This window comes from Fusarium vanettenii (assembly GCF_000151355.1).
Source record: "Fusarium vanettenii 77-13-4 chromosome 13 genomic scaffold NECHAsca_28_chr13_5_0, whole genome shotgun sequence".
NCBI classification, from domain to species: domain Eukaryota; kingdom Fungi; phylum Ascomycota; class Sordariomycetes; order Hypocreales; family Nectriaceae; genus Fusarium; species Fusarium vanettenii.
In genome coordinates this window covers 23,434-35,346 of record NW_003315857.1, presented here as the reverse complement: position 1 = coordinate 35,346, position 11,913 = coordinate 23,434, and the positions used below count along the sequence as shown (strand labels likewise).

Genomic DNA, 11,913 nt, shown 5'->3' with positions numbered 1-11,913 from the left:
GAGGGAGATCTCGGAGACCAATATTAAGCTCGAATACAAGATGAATACTCATGACTCCGTATTCCACGCAACAGTTCCATCATAACCCCCATTCACAGATTCAAATCAACTGAGAAGCAAATCTGAGAAGACCAAAAGCCACTAAGGCTGCAGCTCCGGCAACTCCCATGCGAGGAGCATCGTTGGTAACTGCTGCAACAGCTGTGTTATTCTCGCTTGTAAACCAATTGGCAGCGACCAGATCCAGCCTTCCCTCATCCACAAAAGTCTCAATGTCAAACTTGATGCGATCAGTGACCTCGGTGCCGTTGAACTGCTTGAAGCTTGGCGGAACTTGGAATGTGCTGTTTTGGGTGCCGAAGAGTAGGGTAACATAGCGATGGGGACCAGTGCCTGGAGGGGGGGCAGGACCAAAATAGGGAGCAAAGTCGGACATGTTGAGAGGAGGGCCGCCAGGGAGGGTGGTTACACCGGAGGGGATAAACTTGACCCAGTGCAGAAAGGGCGCGTAGGCGTGGCTGTCGGTGCCGTTGGGCGCATCGAGATCGACTAGGACAACGACATGGGATGCGTTGTTGGATGCAAAGCTAAGGGTGGAAGACATGGCTGCATCTATGTAGAGTATTAGCGAGACCGTTGAAGGGTATATAGCTTGGTGAACTGACCGCTAATAGGTACCAAGTCACCATTCGAGGCGTTAATATTGCCGTACTTGACACCGAGGGTATTCTTGGTAGAGGGTGAAAAGCCGGGAGGAGTCTGAGCCAGGGCTTCATTAGCCACGAGCAGAAGAGCGGAGAGAAATTTGAAGTTCATGTTAGAAAAAAGATAATAGAAGATAAAGTGGGGAGGATTTTGTAGTGTTGTGGTGAAGTGAATGATGTTGCTTATTGACTCTACGAGGCAAGACATGCAGATACTTATACCTTTCTATCACCTAGATTAAGGAGAGAACTCGGAGATATCAAACTTCTACATCCGGCCTGATCAATAATCCTTCCCCATAGAAAAGTTTTTACCTACAGTAATTATCGCTCGCATTCGCAAGACGCATCATTACCCTGGTCAGATGGTGATGGCTTCAAACCGCGCTAGCGAAACCTACCAAGTTGGGATTAGCGTCAAGGCGGTGCTGACAGGGGCCACTACCAAGTAAGCTGCGCCTGAACAAAGCAACACTTAAACTCATCAAACCTCCAATTTCGAGTCAAGATGCCTCGTCGAAGTCGTGGCTGTGCTGCCTGTAGGCGTCGCCGCATCGGCTGCGACGGGGAGCTTCCAGTCTGCCGACAATGCCGCATCACGAATCGGCAATGCTCAGGTCCATTGCAAGGCGCCTTGGTCATCGATCAGACAGACCGCATCATATTCAAGAACCGACCAAAGCCAGAGATGATACACCAGCCTTCCAACCAGTCCATGTTTGCTCACGCCTTCATTAACGAGTTCATCTCGTTCATCACTGCGAGAAGCGAACAAGCACGTCGTCAATCGTGGCTTACAGAGCTGCAAAGCGGATCCATGGCAGAGCAAGGGCCTGCCCTTGAACTATCGATGCAGGCGACAGCTTTGGCTTACTGCGGGACTGTTTCGGGCAATCCAGCTGCTGTTAGGGAGGCCTGTAACATCTACGGCAGAGCCCTCACAAAGCACTCAAGATCCCTCACTCATGACTTGAGTTCACCCAAGGCGGCATCTCTCGGGACTTGTGTGATGCTGTCCTTTTTCGAAGCCATCTGTTCTACGAATCCTATTGCATACGGTACGCATCTTCAGGCAGCGAAGAAGATGCTTGCTCTCATGCCGTGTGTGGCTGGTCATAAAGACGAGCTGGTCATTTGGCAACTAGGCCAACACGTACAATCTCAGTCGGTAAGCAACTTGGCCCCTTTCACAGAAAATGTCTTGACCATCCCCTTAAAGTTGTTCGTCATGCTTTCAACACCAGATCAATATCTGCAACATGCACCAGTACCAGCTTGCTGGACAAAGATGGCTGAGAACGAGGAACATCCCGCAACGAGCCAGCAGGGCGTTGACCGTTTGATGTATGATCTCTTCTTTCTCACAGACGTTCTTGTTCGGAGATCATACACCACCGAAACAGAAATTCTCTTGAATGCAGACATAATTCCTGAGCTCGACCAATTATGGCTCGAGTTCAAGGAGCAAGCCACGCAACTAGGAGAGCTTATCCAGTGGCCGGTCCCTTCTGGAGCCCAATACCACGATCCATTCATTGCCATGGTTGTTGCTTACTTTGGAGCTTCCTGGGTCCTGCTAAGTATTCTCGGCCCTCAAATATCTAACCGTCAACTAGGGGAGTCGTGCGATGCCATCCTCGAGTCATCTCGCTTCCTTGGGGGCAAAAATCTAGGTTGCGCGCATCTACGCATGTTCTTCCCCCTGACTCTTGTGGCCATGCATGGACCTTGTAGTGCGCAGAGGGAAGCAGCAGATAGACTCTTAGGGCAGCGGATTCAGAGCACGGCTTTCAAGGGCATGGGGTCTGTGGCGATCGGCCGGGTTCAGTCTAGCAGGGTATTGTACCATGCATGATCACAGCAAAGTAATATCACAACTTTATTCAGTACCCAGATTAAGTCCAATTCTTACTGTTCTTTTGATTAGCTACTAGCTATTGCATGCGAAAATTGGTTTGACCTCGGCTTGAAGTCGATCCCCATTGTTCAATCCTTCTTGATGATAATCCTCGCTTCCTTCCTCATAGCCCCAACATCTTGCAGCTTTGCCATCAGGTTCGCAGGGCCAGGCTTCACCGACTTGACCACAAAGTTTCCACTGATCTCTTGGACCATGAAGAAAGTGTCACCGTAGATATTGTCAAGCGCCTTCTTGACCTTGACCTTGTCGTCGATGTACTCCATGGGGAGCGTGTAGATGTAGGGCAGGAGGCCGTCCTTGGGTGGGGTAGGCATTTTGAGATTGCTTGGGAAACGGTATAGTTGGTTGGTAGATGGTGTTGTTGGTATATAGTTGGTCGCGTGATTGGTCTGCTGTTTAGGCTTGAGGAAAAGAAAGGACGGTCTGGGTGAGCACATGACAGGTTCTATGGACAAGTCCTGCTCTCATGAAACATTATTCAGTTTGTGATAATAGATCAACTGCACCAGAGAAGGGAATGTGAATGTATTACTGCCGTGGAGCCTCCTCAGTCAAGAGCAACCCTCTGCCCACTGTGTCAAGAGTGAGCAACAACCAAGTCCCTTGGTCACATCATCAGAACCACCCAAGCAAGCCAGCCACAAAAACCCCAATAACTGGCAAAAAACTCCAATGATTCCACTCTCCACCTCCCGTCACCGATTTGCTGACCAACCCGTCAGTGATAGCCATACACATCGCACCGACCAAGCCCAACCCGACCATTCTCTTATTCCCAGTCAACCAGATCAGCGTAAGGGTGAAGCTGACAACGACGTTGCGGATACCGTAGATGCGCATCAGGCCAAAGACGAGCTTCCGTGACTCGGGGTCTGTGGGAACTGGGAACTCGACAGATTTGAGGGAACCTTCTGGCCTGAGGAGCGAGTTCAAGCCGAAGAAGGAGGGGAGGAGCCCGATGACGAGGGCGCCTCGGTAGATGAACGTGTCGCGCGTGAGAGACATGATGAGGATTTTGGTGAGCCGGAGATGGTATGCAGGTGAGATGACGCTGGAAGTCGGGGTTAGAGACGCGCTTTATAGCTCGGATCAAGCTGCGAGACCCCCGCATACGTAAACCTCCATAAGCACGAGATTGACCAACCACGTCGCTTAAAGGTTGGAGGTGAGATTTTAAGTCGAGTTGATCCCTACCTTTCATTACTGACTGGGATTTTTGGCACAGACATGCCCGTGTTTGGTTTCTGTTGCATTTAACCGGAAGACCAGGCACGGGGGGCACGTTGACTACCTAAGGAAAAGGCCAGTTGACTAGGTAGGGAGAAAAGATCTTTTTTATAATTAAGTTAGGTGCCTACTTATAACTGCTAGGAATTTCGATAAAAATAGAAGTATCTTTTTTCGTTTCCCCAAGCAACCCCGTCGTGCTTGATCTTCTGAGCACAACGGAGTTAGGAAACCAAGCACGGAAATAAGTCGGACTTTAGGCCTAGCATCCTTAACTTCGTACTTACCTACCTACCTAGGTAGACGAAGATTACAAACAAAGCGCGAGCTTTCAAAGCAGCTGAGCTTTCATTAGAGAAGAAGGTAGATAGCACCAAGACTGCGGCTATAAATGCACAAAGTACCCAGGAGCAGCTTCCTTGAAGTTGCGAATCTCACGTCAGCGAAACTTTCCGCGAAGGCATTGAATCCAGCTATTCCAGAAACAGAGTATATGTTGCGACTCGCTTAGGTCATGTTGGGCTGTGCCGCTGAAAGGACATTGGAAGACACACCTGGTTAATGTGCGAGTTGAACTAAAATTGACATTGAGTTGTTTAATAGACGTAGAAGTGGCCAAAACCAGCAGAATCGTTATACAGGAGGCTTCAAATACCACCCTTCACGCTCTTCTGTAGGGTAGACAATCTTCCCGCGGACGTGAAACACTCTGTTTATTCTTCGAGCCCTTTCATGTGCTCAAGTGCAGCAAAGTAATTTCATCACTCAACACGGATTTGGGCTGGTTGGCCACAACCTTGATAGACTTAACCATCTCATCAGCTGTGTTCTCCAAAACCTTGCGTCAAGTTCAAAAGAATTCCGGTTGGAGGTATACTGCTGGAGGAAGCAGTGAAATAATTGGTCTACGAAGCGAGCCAGAAGAACTCCGGGCGCTGCTTCTACCAGTGACCCCCAAAGAACAAAGAACCATCGACCGATATCACATTTAACAGATTCAATAGTTTGAGATTGGGCCCAAAACTCAACTCTAATTCCTAAGGAACCTACAAGTCACATTTCTGTAGGGTAGGTACTTAGCATTCCAGTACCACCCGCACGCAAGGAACTGAGACACACAAGTCCAGACACCCTTGCCAAGCGAACAATGGGGTCTTTCTTGCCGCCCTTCGAGTCTCGGCTAGCCTGGATAGATCCAGTTCGTGGCAGGATCGCGGTCGTATACCGCACGTGAACGGAAGTTGAGCGCGTGTTTCACACGGGTTCAGCCGGTTTGGAACAGTTGTAGGCGAGGGGGAGTGGCTGGAGGTTAAATGGTGGCGTTGGCGCCCCTACGTCGGGGGTTGATATTCAGGTGCTGCTGCATGCCTGTCAGGTACTGGAGCCGCTGGCACCTCTTGGATTTCTCTTGGCGATGAGTGGCCTCCTGGCTTTGGGGACTGAGGACGGAATGGGGGGCATTATAATGAACCCCAGCGCGCAATGATGGCGGAACAGTTGCGCTCTTTGTCAACTTCAGGAGCCTTGCATGCTTTGCAATCGCTCTATCTCTCAACAAGGATGGCGTTGATTATCATCGCTGCTATATCTCTTGGTAGGAGCGCAAACTGGCTAAGCTTAACAGATGTGATGGCTTCAACGCGCATACCAAGGAACCAAAGGCGGCTTACTTCCCGTCACCCGCAAACCCTATCTGGGGTTCCCCAACATGTGTCCAAGGTTCAAGCCGTTTCCGCGGTGGAGGCCTTAGAGAAAGCTCGGTCCCGATCTGACACCAGATGGTGGACGGCCGCCAGGGTAACAAGATGCAAGGCTCGATCTTCTACCAGCCCAGTTACTTATGGTGGCTGAACTTGAACATGAGGCATTAAACCAGGGCACCCGTCCAGCCTTGGAAGCTTGACAATGTGACTGATCAAGTGAGCTCACTTCGAAACTCGGTTGCGCCACGAGATTGAGACATTCTGGCTGAAAACGTGCTGTTGCCGGGCTTTTGGGCGTTGGAGTGGCTGGCCAGCTTGGAACATGCCAACCAGAAACTGGAAAGGACCTCGTTGTAGCGTGCGTTAAGAGGCACTTTAATCTTGTCTTGCCGTGATTCATGTTTAATGGGTGGCTTGAGGGCGGTGGTTCGTCAAGGGCGACCAGTTGCCGAGTGCAACAAGCAGCAATCAAGACTGGAAAGACCAGGCAAGTCTAACCAGCTACAAGCTGTCCCTTGGCCTACTTGTGGCTGTTTTGCGATTGCCTCTTTGCTTGAAATTATGTACGAGCCTTAGATGAAACATCTCTGCAATATTGGTCCCGTCTAGCTAATACTCGCCGTTTCGGGACTCATCGGATATGCGTCTGCCACACAGAAATTCAAGCCACAGTTAAACAGTCGAAAGCGGTAAAAACTCTGCATCGTTCGACTTTTTTCTTTTCTTCCGCCGGATAATGGAATCCATTGCTTAGACATGTCTCATAGACCCGACGTTGTAGAACGTGGTGGCGTTGGTCTGGACCGTCCCGCGTTTCTCCAAACCCATTCCACTTCATCTTGGCAGTTACAGACGATGGAGTATATATGCCGCCTTGGGATGCTGTAAAAGATGCTTCAAGGATCAATCTGGTTCCAACAGACAACAGCTTTCATTACTTCTAAGCCCTAGTTTGGCAATTTGTGCTTGTGACGAGCTTTGCAGCACTCCATTTTTCTCTTCACTCCCTTCCTTACAACAACTTTTCATTAACCAACCTCCCACAATGACTTTCTTCAAGACTTCTTCTCTCCTTGCCTTTGCATACTCTGCTGCTAAAGTCGCGGCCCACGGACATGTCGACTGGCTCATCACCAACGGCGTTGCCTTTAGAGGCTATGATGCGCCTGCCATGTCTTGGAACCCCAACCAGCCGCCGGTAGTGGGTTGGATCACCGGCGCCACCGATAACGGCTACGTTGAGCCCAACAGCTTTAGCGATCCTGACATCATCTGCCACAGGGCTGCTAGGCCTGCCAAGGGCCATGTGACTGTGGAAGCTGGTGACAAGGTTGTCCTTCAGTGGAATACCTGGCCTGAGGTTTGCCTTCCTTGGTCCCTACCTGTTTTAGGTCTGATGCTAACTCGCCGATTCAGAGTCACAAGGGCCCTGTCATTGACTACCTCGCCAAATGCCCCGGCGACTGCGAGACCGCTGACAAGAACTCGCTCGAGTTCTTCAAGATCGGCGAGAGTGGTCTTCTCGACATGACCATGCAGAGCGGCCGATGGGCTGCCGATGTTCTCGTCGCCAACAGCTTCTCTTGGACTCTCCAGATCCCTGCCCAGCTGGAACCCGGCAACTACGTCTTACGTCACGAAATCATTGCTCTTCACGGAGCAGGACAGACGAATGGTGCTCAGAACTATCCCCAGTGTTTCAACTTGAAGGTCACTGGCGGTGGTTCTCTCGCTCCTTCTGGTGTCAAGGGAACTCAGCTTTACAAGTCCAACGACCCTGGTATTCTGTTCAACCTCTACACTAGCTCTCTTTCTTACAAGATTCCCGGCCCTACTCTGGTTCCCGGTCTTCCCTCTACTGTTGGCCAGCTCGCTCCTCAGGCTACTGCCACCTCTAGCGCGACAACTCCTGGACAGACTCAGGGCCCCTCTTCTACTTCGACTACCAGGTCCAGCTCATCCACGAGCCTCACCATCAGCGGAGTCACCACTCTCAGGACTGTCACTGCCACTACGACTTCTTCATCTTCCTCCTCTTCTTCAAGCAGTTCCAAGGCCTCTCCGTCTCCCACTGATGACGACATCATCTGCGGACCTGCCACCGGAGGTCTCCCCAAGTACAGCCAGTGTGGTGGCAAGGATTACACCGGACCTACTGTTTGTCAATGGGGCTCTACCTGCCAGGTTCTCAACCCCTACTATTCTCAGTGCCTCTAGCTTGTAAGGCGTTCTCATAATCTCTGCGCTGGATTGCAGTAGACTTTTTCACTGATTTCCTTTCTTGCGGTCTCCAAGTCTATCATCTCGTATTACTTGTTGGAAGTAGAATCTTGGAGGAGGATGCTCATGCTAGACGCAAATCAATAATACTCTACTTTGTTTTAGCCGCGGTGTAACTCGTGACTCAATAATCTTTTGTGTGCTGCAAGACGTTTTGGCGAGGAACGAAATATGTCAGGATTCGAATCTTGTCTATAGAAGTACCGCGATACAGGACTTTGACGTTCTTGGCTGATGACTATTCTATGTACACATTGGGATCCATGTCGTTTGCCAAAGTCCTCCAAGTTCCGCGACGTTTATCCTTCAATCATTCGTGCGACGAAAGACCCCAGAGTCTTTGCAGAGGCCAATCGAATTTACTCGTAGCCGGGCCACTTGCCGTCAAAGCTGATGAGGCACTGGGCATCATTGCCCTTCTGACCAGTAGCACGGCGAATGATGCCGTTAACAGCTCCAAGGCCACAGTTGGTGCCAGCCTTGAACTTCCACTGAGCCACGCGAGGGTCGTTGATGTCGCCGCCGCACTCCTCAGAGTGTCGCCAAGAGCAACCGATAGTGATACCGGCCTCATTCTTTAGCTTGTTGCAGGCGTCTTCGATGTTGTCCATGGTTCGGACGCGGGCCTCGTAGGTCCACTCGCCGATAAAAGTAGAGTATTGCTTGCAGGCAGTGGTGTCCATGTTGGCGGGGATTTGACCGCGGCGCTGGAGGTTGTCTACCTTGATTTCGGTAGCCTCAACAGGGACGGCGGCGGCGAGAGTGCTTGAGCCGGCAAGGCAAGCAAGGACGTAGGCAAGGTTGAAACGCATTTTAGATGAGGTTGAAGTGGGGGCGCGAAGAGTGGTAGTTGTGAGGTGTTGTAGTGGTTGAGGTGGCAGAGCTGAAGTTGTCCTTGGGTGGATGAGGAACTCGAAAGACATGAATACAAGTCCCTTTTATATACCCATGAAGTCTGTAAATCATGTCATTCTCTTGGAGAGTTGAACATAAAGGTGGATAGAGCTGGTCCTGAACCAGCCCTGCCAATAGCTGCCCCTGCCGCCAAACTCCACATTCATCGCCTGAAAACCACCCTCACAGAATTCAGCTGCCTGAAAGGATCAATATGGCCAAGTTCCACGGGCTAATAACACCAACATGAAACACAGGCGTGGCCGCCGTCCAGGTCTCGATGTCTCCTCTGGTCAGCTCTGGGGATTTGAGGATCGTCCCAAAGGATTGGGTGAAGGATTCGGAGGATCCGTTTAGCGTCCGAGTTCCTGCGCGTGTGCTTTAACATGGCGAGAGTATTGATTTTAAATAGCTAGGTGCACTAATTTCATCACATTATTGGACGATATGCGAACTTGTTCATAGCGTTTGGCCAAAGCCACCGGCCATGGGCGAAAGGATTGACATTAGCAAAAGGACTGTGCCATGATAGGCTGCTAAACCTGCGATAAGGATTTACGTTACATACCGCCAAGTCTTCTATTACGACCTTCCAGAAACAGTCGATTTGATCCTTTTGGATCACCCATAATTCCTTCGGGCAGTAGGCCAAAAGGATCTACAACGGATTGTCCAACGAGCTGTATGGCACATGCCACGATGGCTTCGCTGCTCTGCATCAATAACGTATACCTAGACAATACGAGGCTTGGTTGTGGGAACTCGGGCAAAGGAAGGCGAGCTTAAACCCACAAGGGGAAAAACCAGGAGATCCTTCAGAGTGTTTCGCAACTTGGTCTCCTCCGTCTTGAACCCCATGGATGAACAACGGCGGTGCCGTGAGGAATTTCGAAAACATTCTTTAAAATTTAAGGATATAGGGTAAAGTCTTACAAGAGGTGGTGTTTTGGCAATGGTTTCGACAAGGTCCTCGGGAAGTCAAAGGCCTGCACGTGGGTGGTCCGCGGACACCCATTGGAGGAGTTTGCAGAAGAGGGTTTGCGGCGAGAGTGTGATAGTAGTCACTATTTACATCTATTATTGCATGTTAAGGAATGTATGTTTCGATTATAATAGGCCTTCGAAATATTTCGTCTCCTCTGTGTATTTCGGGATCCCTTCCGAGGCTCACACGGGTCGTCCCTCCCCAACAGTGTTGTCTCCGTTGCGTATTGAGACGGCAAACACTACTTGAATCACTATTAAAAATATACTTGGGAACACGGGTGTTTTAGGGACTTCATCGGTCTCGTCGATAGACATCGGTTGTTATCTCACTGCTCTCGGGGCCGGATCCGAACTTGTCGGCACGCCATGCTTCAACAAGTTATCACCCTCCCAGAGACGGAGGGCCAACACCGCTATCATCTTGTTAAATCGGCAAATCAGAAAGCATCCCTAAGTAGAAAGGGGAGGGTGGCTGGTCAAGACTCCACGTACACCTGGCGACCGGTTGTGATAAACCGTTTCAAGCGACAACACCCAGTCTCCAGCTGTCAAGGACATTCCAGACTACGGCTTCAGATCCCGAACTTGCATTCGACAACCAGGTCAACCAACTGACCTTATCGGTTACCACAGCCGGTATCTATTATGGTGGCTAAAGGCGGGGTAGATGTTCTTACTGGGCTGAGGGCATCACCTGCTCTTGTGAAGTGAAGAGACGTGATGCAACAACGGCTGAATACATAAAGAAGCTTTTAACCCAGTCATTGACATACACGGCGATACGGACACGCCAAGGAGCCAATCTACCTATCGAGCGAGCTGGTCGTTCATTGAAACTTTGCAATGGCAAAAATCACCATTGTCGGATCTGGGTACAGTCTTCGCTTCCATCACACTGATAACAGTGTCTAAGCTGACTCTAATTACCAGAATTATCGGCCTGACCATAGCATCGCAACTCTCTCGGCACCACGAGATCACCGTCATCGCAAGAGACCTTCCTGGAGATGAGCCTTCTATCAAGTGGGCCAGTCCTTGGGCAGGGGCCAACTTTGTCGCTGGCGGTTGCTCCTCGGCTCGTGAAAGGAGGATGCAGATGGATGCTTTTGCTGAACTATGGAGGTTAGCTATCAGACACCCTGAGTCCAGTGTCAAAACGCTGCCAATGGAGGAGTTCTACGACAACGAGAGGAGCGATGATGATCTCTGGTTCAAGGATTTTGTCCCGGGAGTATGCAAGGCCCTTTGAAAAAGTTTAAGGATGCTGATCAATGTCACAGTTTCGCTTCCTTCCGAATTACCAGCTGCCTGAAGGAGTCAAGGGCGGGATAACCTGTAAGTCTGCGATTTATCAACGAATGCAGCTAACATATGGTAGACATGACCATTGTGCTCAACCCGCACATTTTCATGCCCTGGCTGAAACGAAACCTCGAGAGTTCGGGTGTCAAGTTCAAGCGCATGAACCTAGACTCTTTGTCTGACGCGCATCACTTCGGCCACGATGTTCTTATCAACGCTACTGGTGAGGGCCCAAAGCATCTGAGCGATATTAAGGATCAGAACATGGAGCTCCTCCGTGGGCAGACCATGATCATCAAGAGCGACTACAAGAAGTCCTTTATGCGAGATGACGGCAAGACCTACACCTATGTGATCCCCCGTCTAGATGGAACCGCAATTCTTGGGGGAATGCGAGACCCAGATGTTGAGTATGTGAAGTTTGCATATCTTGAGGACGAGATACTGATCGCAGCAGGAACACCGAGGTGGATATTGAGGTTGACAAAGATGTAAGTAGACGAATATTTGCTGATTGACATCAATACTAACATTGTCCAGATTGTTACAAGAATCAACCGAAGCCTCCCAGAACACTTCTCAGCCGACCTTGCCGACTACGAAATCGAGGGCCACAATGTGGGCATCCGACCATACAGGTCTGGGATGCGTATCGAAAAGGAGACGAAGAACGGTCAAAACATTGTCCATGCCTACGGTAAGTGGTATATCACTACTAATAGCCTGGGACTAACGAGACATAGGTATTACTGGAGGTGGCTTCATCTACAGCTTTGGGGTTGCGCGGGAGGTTGTGAAGCTGGTGGACGAGTTTCTGTTTCCTGATGGAAAAGCGAGAATTTGAGATTGAAATGTTCCGGTATTGTGCTTGAGGACAGTTCTACGTGTTCAATTG

General features: G+C 50.1%; 6 protein-coding genes across 6 annotated transcripts; 3 read left to right on the top strand and 3 right to left on the bottom strand.

Moving 5' to 3' along the window:
- Positions 1-100: 100 nt before the first annotated feature.
- On the bottom strand, positions 101-816 carry NECHADRAFT_88114 (uncharacterized protein; the record flags this gene model as incomplete). The annotated part of the gene is made up of 2 exons (XM_003043407.1): positions 101-612; positions 666-816. 2 exons carry the CDS (start codon positions 814-816, stop codon positions 101-103), a joined length of 663 nt encoding a protein of 220 aa, XP_003043453.1.
- Positions 817-1,212: 396 nt separating this feature from the next.
- Positions 1,213-2,596, top strand: NECHADRAFT_102200 (uncharacterized protein; the record flags this gene model as incomplete). The annotated part of the gene is made up of 2 exons (XM_003043524.1): positions 1,213-1,872; positions 1,924-2,596. The coding sequence occupies 2 exons, from the start codon at positions 1,213-1,215 to the stop codon at positions 2,557-2,559; spliced, it is 1,296 nt and encodes a 431-aa protein (XP_003043570.1). The 3' UTR covers positions 2,560-2,596.
- Positions 2,597-3,240: 644 nt separating this feature from the next.
- Positions 3,241-3,630, bottom strand: NECHADRAFT_54666 (uncharacterized protein; the record flags this gene model as incomplete). Its single annotated transcript, XM_003043406.1, has 1 exon — positions 3,241-3,630. The coding sequence occupies one exon, from the start codon at positions 3,628-3,630 to the stop codon at positions 3,241-3,243; it is 390 nt and encodes a 129-aa protein (XP_003043452.1).
- A 2,970-nt stretch (positions 3,631-6,600) lies between these two features.
- Positions 6,601-7,772, top strand: NECHADRAFT_54993 (uncharacterized protein; the record flags this gene model as incomplete). Its single annotated transcript, XM_003043523.1, has 2 exons — positions 6,601-6,915; positions 6,972-7,772. 2 exons carry the CDS (start codon positions 6,601-6,603, stop codon positions 7,770-7,772), a joined length of 1,116 nt encoding a protein of 371 aa, XP_003043569.1.
- A 422-nt stretch (positions 7,773-8,194) lies between these two features.
- NECHADRAFT_88110 (uncharacterized protein) lies at positions 8,195-8,647 on the bottom strand (the record flags this gene model as incomplete). The annotated part of the gene is made up of 1 exon (XM_003043405.1): positions 8,195-8,647. One exon carries the CDS (start codon positions 8,645-8,647, stop codon positions 8,195-8,197), a length of 453 nt encoding a protein of 150 aa, XP_003043451.1.
- A 1,912-nt stretch (positions 8,648-10,559) lies between these two features.
- Positions 10,560-11,862, top strand: NECHADRAFT_88109 (uncharacterized protein; the record flags this gene model as incomplete). The annotated part of the gene is made up of 7 exons (XM_003043522.1): positions 10,560-10,588; positions 10,647-10,947; positions 10,997-11,051; positions 11,095-11,428; positions 11,476-11,509; positions 11,559-11,715; positions 11,762-11,862. 7 exons carry the CDS (start codon positions 10,560-10,562, stop codon positions 11,860-11,862), a joined length of 1,011 nt encoding a protein of 336 aa, XP_003043568.1.
- Between the last annotated feature and the right edge of the window lie 51 nt (positions 11,863-11,913).